The 6,118-nt window shown below is 43.5% G+C and overlaps 1 protein-coding gene across 1 annotated transcript; it reads left to right on the top strand.

Moving 5' to 3' along the window:
* Positions 1 to 2,381: 2,381 nt before the first annotated feature.
* On the top strand, positions 2,382 to 4,841 carry LOC147315733 (protein phosphatase 1 regulatory subunit 3C-B-like). The gene is made up of 2 exons (XM_086258725.1): positions 2,382 to 2,574; positions 2,871 to 4,841. The coding sequence occupies exons 1-2, from the start codon at positions 2,561 to 2,563 to the stop codon at positions 3,892 to 3,894; spliced, it is 1,038 nt and encodes a 345-aa protein (XP_086114851.1). The 5' UTR covers positions 2,382 to 2,560; the 3' UTR covers positions 3,895 to 4,841.
* Positions 4,842 to 6,118: the final 1,277 nt, after the last annotated feature.

Raw genomic sequence — 6,118 nt, forward strand, 5'->3', positions numbered from 1 at the left:
GTGGGTATATTGAACTGTCTTCACAGTGCATGACCCAGAGCTGCAGCTCAGGCATGATCACTGCATGATCACTAGAGTCAAAACATAATGTGCTGCATCGAGACCACAAACGGAGCACGCCCAAAGAATCAAGCATTTGTTTCTCTCTTATCTTTTGAGTGAAAATATGAATAAAATCTTCTTTGGTTTATGTGAATAAAAAAAAAGTCACATGTGCTCTTCACACTTTCAGGAATCTTTATAAATAAACCATAATAATAACTTTATTTAACCTCTTATGCAAAGCTGCTATTTGAACTGTTTTCATTGCCTTCTTTACAGCACTTTATTTGGGTTTTTCCATCTGTCACATTTACTTGGATGTTTCTATATAAAGAAATCTATTTTCTGATTATGCAACCCCGAGGCCGTGTCAATATGGACCTTCAGACAGACAAGGCTGTGATAAGTAGTGTCTGTTGTCCGTAGGCCCATGTGAAAGTGGCATGGATGTCACTTTGAGTCTAAAGTCTCTCTGCAGGAGACTCAGACGTACACAGGCGGTGTAAAGGGGGGAGACCCCTCAGCCTCAGGAGGAATCCTGCCCTCTGACCTGAAGAACACAGGAAAACATGCATCGCTCTAATTTGAAACTCTGTGGCTTTTCTCTTGTGCTGTAACAATGTAGCTACAGGTGGATGAAGGCAAGAAGGCAGTCAGATCTTTAATTTTAGGCTTGTTCGGAAGAATCTGGAGAACTGAGGTGGATGGAGCATGTTCAAATAGGGTTTTTTCCCCCTAATTTTGGTTCGCTGTGGCCTCAGGAGAGAGCAGAGTTTACAAATTTTCACCTTCCTCCCAAATGATAACAAAAAACAAAACAAAACGTGAATACAGCCATTAGCCCGGGGTTTGGCTATTTCTGTGTTTGATAAAAATCTTTTTTGATGGGTCTAATCAAACTTTCAGATGGTAATGTTTAACCCACGGCTGAAAAATCGATAAAACTCTGTCTAAATGTCTGAAAGTGAAAACAGCAACAACTGCGAGTACGAGGAACCAGAGATGCTTTTTGTGAGCCTTTCTCAACACTTCTCTGTCAGTGCGATTACACTGAAAGCTACAGTATAAACATGATTCTGCTCTGTCCACATTTCATGGCTACACTTTGTAAAACTTTGTCATTTGATTCAGACATGAGAAACCAATGGTTAGGTTTAGCTACGGTGCTGCATGGCATTAACTAACAAACACTGGCATCTTTCAGATTCACTGTCATAAGAAAAACAATGTTATTATCTTTAGTTATTCCCAAGCTGCAACCAGCCATTTGTAGAGACCATTACAAAAAACTAAGCTAGTCTCTCGGCAGGGGAGGTCAGTGACCCAAAACAATTGTCTAAAACAGCAACATGTCAAAGCTCTCAGAGATGTCACAAATGCTGTTTTGGCCAATATTCCTGTTACTGATGACACAATAAATAAAGTTTACGCTCAAACAAGGATTACCAGACTTGTGTCGACACAATCAGCTTATGGACATCACAATAACCGCACGCGTCACAGTGCTGTGATTTAAATCTTATATTGTTTGCTGTCACTCTTTTCTTTTCTCTCTTTGGCTTTGCCTCAGGCAAAAAGCCCCGAGCCAAAAATCACCCACTTGCAGGCCTCACCTCGGATAATTCAAGTTACTATAATCGACCTTGCAACTGTTCTTACCTTGCACTAATTATTGTGCCTGTGTCACAGCAATGTACCCACACAGTCTGAATGCAGCTTTTCTGTTAGCTGACATTAAAAAACAACGACAGCACCAAAGAACTTCAGAACCACTTGGAAACATCACTACAGATTTGTCCATCTGTTATACCCAGCCTGTTTCAGGCTTTGACATTGTGCTCTCTGATTGAAATTCTGGGTCAAAAGTACCAAACACTGTGAGACGGTGCCTTGCAACAACACCTTTCCAATTTGCTTGTATTCTGTATTATATAAAAATATATTACAAAGGATCCCTGTGTTGGATTAAACAAGCCAAATATCGGTTTCAAGATTCCTCTCGGTGCGTTTGCTCTTACACGAATAACCCTGCTGTGGCGTGTAAAGGGAATCCCAGTCATGATAAGGAGGAGCCACAGGGGATATGCTGCACTCTGCAGTGAGTAGTCATCTCTAACACCAGCAGGGGTCCATCATGTTTCTCAAATAGCAGCTGAGGCAACAGGCAGAGGCATCTCAACCATGAGGCCCATGCAGGGCCACACGCCCCTATCAGCTGGCTGACAGCCAGGTCAAACTCAAGCTGATTGGCTGACTTAGATTTCCACTTACTTCCCATTGGTTGTTTCAGGAACCATATGACTGAATATGCTAATTATCTCTATGTGGCAGTTGAAATCCCTGAGAGCTGAGCAGCACAGGCACTGAAAGGGAGGAAGAGAGCGAGACAGTAGGAAGAAGAGGGGGAGTGACTGCAGCATGCACTCATAGGAAAAGCTGCTCTGCAAACTGCAAAAGTCAAACTGAGAACTTTTAAAAACCGACTTTTCTTTTTCTTGGAGCCTTCTATTTTTATTCCATGAGTGCTACAAGGTAAGCCTAGCTGACAAACAACAAGGAAAACATAAATAGATGCGTCGCTTTTTTCACTGTGCATAAAGTTAAGCTATTTAGAAACTGGATGGATTTTACAACCATTTTTGGCGACATGCTAACAAGTTTTATCAAACTAGAGCTGAAAGCTGATAAATTAAGCGATATTTGTTTAGATTAGGCATCATTCTAATGTCGCGTGTCTTCCTCTTTTCATCTCCCTGAAACTTTCTCTAACTCTCTGAACTTTTATCCTCTCCCTCATCACCTCTCCTTCCCCCTTTTCCCTCCGTCAGTGTGCTCAGATCTTTCAGTCCATCAGCGATGCCCGGCCCAGTAATGCCGATGGATGTGGCTATGCGGTTCTACATCAGCCATTCTCCGCCTCCTCTTCAAGGCTTCCTCAGCCACTACGAGGACCTGCAGAGGGCCAAGAACCGGGTGAACCGGTCCAGCACCCATAACCGCAAACAGCAGCTCTACAAACCTCTGCGACCCTGCCTCAGCAACCAGCAGAAAGATGACGGTAACTGCGTGGGCTGGAACAACAGCAAGGCCGGCAAGAAGCAAGTGGTGTTTGCAGACACAAAGGGCATGTCGCTCACCGTCATCCACGTCTTCTCCAAATTCGATGATGAGCCGTATCAAAGCAAGCACCTGGACGCAATCGCAGATGAGCTGCAGTTCGACATGACAGACCTTGAAACGGCTACAATGGATCTAAAGATCAGCTCGGTTCGCAGCCTGGCGTTAGACTTCAAGCAGCCCTCGGCCGACTACCTGGGCTTCCGGAACCGCCTGATCCAGAACTCGGTCTGCTTGGAGAACTGCTCCCTGCAGGAGCGCTCGCTCACGGGCACCATCAAGGTCAGGAACATCGGGTTTGAGAAGACAGTTATGGTGCGCGTCACTTACGACTCGTGGGTCAGCTTCACCGACATCGACTGCACCTTCATGAACAACGTGTACAGCTCCCAGGACAACGACACCTTCGCATTCGTCCTGGAGCTGCCCTGCTTCATCCCGCCGCATAATCGGGTGGAGTTCTGCATCTGCTTCAAAACCCAGGGTCAGACCTTCTGGGACAATAATGACGGCAAGAATTATGCGCTCAAGCACATCGGCTGGAACGGAGAGGACCTGAACACTCGGCCCTCCCTCGGTTCTGCTGAGCAGAAAAAGTCCCCAGAGCAGAAAAATGAGGGGGTCAAGTTAGTGGAGCTCGAGTTCGATCAGTTCGGCAGCCCACGCATGTCCAGCGGACTGTTTCCCGGCTGGCAGAGCTGGGGTCAGATCGATAACACAGTGCCTTATTGGTGAAACCTGCGGCATGTTTGCTGAACTGGCATTAAGCAGAAGAACACAAACAGACATTGACAGGGCATTCAGTACGAATCCAGCTGTGGGTTGACTCGCAGCCAGAGACTAAACTGAAGCAGTAATGTTCTCAACTGACTTGGTTTTTGCTGTAACGATTGAGGACAATGATGAATGATTGATGAAATATGGGTGGAGATTGACGAATATTTCGGGTTTCCTGTTGTAAAATATTCATGTGCCTTCTCATTGTGCCTGCCCACTAAAATACAAATTATTTGTACAAGCCAAGATAAATGGGGAGCCCCCTTTGGAGGGCCTGACGGATTGGGTAACATAAGCACTGATTGAGATGTCCCTAATAATGTGATATCTGTAAATGGAGCTGATCAAGTCCTTCATATTGAAGGGGGAAATATGGGGAGCGCATGGCGCAATTATGCTTCTCTACTACAGAAAACACAGTTGATTCATTGCTAATGAAAAATGCACACTAAACGTTTGGACATTAAAAATGGCTAAACTTTAATATTTAAGACATGCCACCCTTTCTTTCCCTCCATGTAAATTGCACATATTTGTCTGCTAAAATGTTTGAGTGGTAATATGATGGAAGTGAGCTGCTATTGTGTCTCAAGAAAAGTCGCTGCATGTGAGTGGTTGCTTCAAACTGGGGAGAAGTTTGGAAACGTCTGTGGTTCTGGTATGTTAAGAAAGAAATGATGTAAGAGCGAATGTTTGCTTTTAGAAGTGCAATTCTTGAAGATGAGTGTACAGTATGTGTGGCTGGAATCAAGAATTTTCTGTTTTGAAACAGCTTATGTATTTTCTTCACTGAAGAAAGCTCTGTGCCCGGCCTTCTGTGTATCACTTGAAGGCGTGTGTTGCCGACGCGCACCACGTCGTTATGTATTTCCTTTTTGAAATAAATTTCTATATTTGTGCTAAAATGTTACGAGTCCAGACCTGTCTTTGAAACAAACGCTGGTAGCTTTTACACGTGTTGGGGAAAAACATAATCCCAGTAGCTTCTCTCTGGTTTTGTTTACAGTCAGTCTTTCATGCAATTACACTGAAGACTCCTAAAAACAAGGTTTACATGCTAACAAGTATAAAATATAGTCTGCTTGTGAGCAGCATGCACCGCAGGAATTCAAACCCTCAACTCATCAAAATGATTAATGGGCTGGTTTTAAATATCTCATAAATATTATTAATAGTTGAATACTTTATTCTTCCAATTACATAACTGATGTTTGTAAACACAGCAGCAAAACAAGCTTGTGTTTACAAACATTTGAGATGAATCATTTATTTGTGCCTATACCGGGAGTGGGCGGGGCTTTTATTCAATCAAAACATGAAGGGAAAGTACGGCAAGACTTTATTATATGCAACATAGTAAATAGTCATGCTGAGTTACAGATTTTCTTCTATAGTTTTACTTTAAAAATCCATCTCTGTCACATCAGATGGATTTAACACAGGTCTGAATGGCCGGAAGGCTTTTAGTCGGTATCATGTCACCTGTATACACTAAAAATCTTCCCATAGAGACAGTTTAGTTAAAGCCGGCTTAATCATAGTGACCGGTCAGTCCTCACTGATCTACACAATGCATTCGTCCATGCATTATGTCCCACGTGCAAGTTTCAGTTTCAGATAACAGCTTCCTTAATTTGATCAGCTGCGTTCAGGACGTGTGACTTGCTCCACAGATTTCAGATGCGTTTCTTGTACATTCGGAGTGACTACAAACAGAACACGCCTCAGCTGCCTGCAGGAATTTGGGCTTTATTTCGCTTCCCTCGTTTCACTTGTCCGTGCGGCTGCTCGTGCTGGATTCATATTCAGCAGGAAGAATGGTGACCGGCTGGCATGCACAAAGGAAAGTCCTCGGGCTGGATCAGGGTGAAGCCGGAATATTTTCTCTCTTTATCACGCTTTAACTCTTGGAGTGCATCTTTAGCTTTCATGTGTATAACTTTTACATAAGAAAACTCTCTACTCAAAGCACGATACAGTACCGTGACATACCATGGATGAAGACAGTGATGTTTTTACCCCATGACTCATCAAATTATCGTTATCCAGTTGTACTTATTAGCTTATCCTCCTCCAAGTGTTCCTCAGACTGTTACTGGAGGCCTAAGTGATCCTATCCGGAGTGAGTTTCTGGTTATACACCGTGTTTCTGAAGTGTTCAAGGCCAAATGCTTTATATTTT

Source organism: Aulonocara sp. 'chitande type north' Nkhata Bay, linkage group LG13 (genome assembly GCF_057382095.1).
Source record: "Aulonocara sp. 'chitande type north' Nkhata Bay isolate Kocher_YH1m ecotype deep benthic linkage group LG13, A_spYH_male_GT1.1, whole genome shotgun sequence".
Classification (NCBI taxonomy): Eukaryota; Metazoa; Chordata; class Actinopteri; order Cichliformes; family Cichlidae; genus Aulonocara; species Aulonocara sp. 'chitande type north' Nkhata Bay.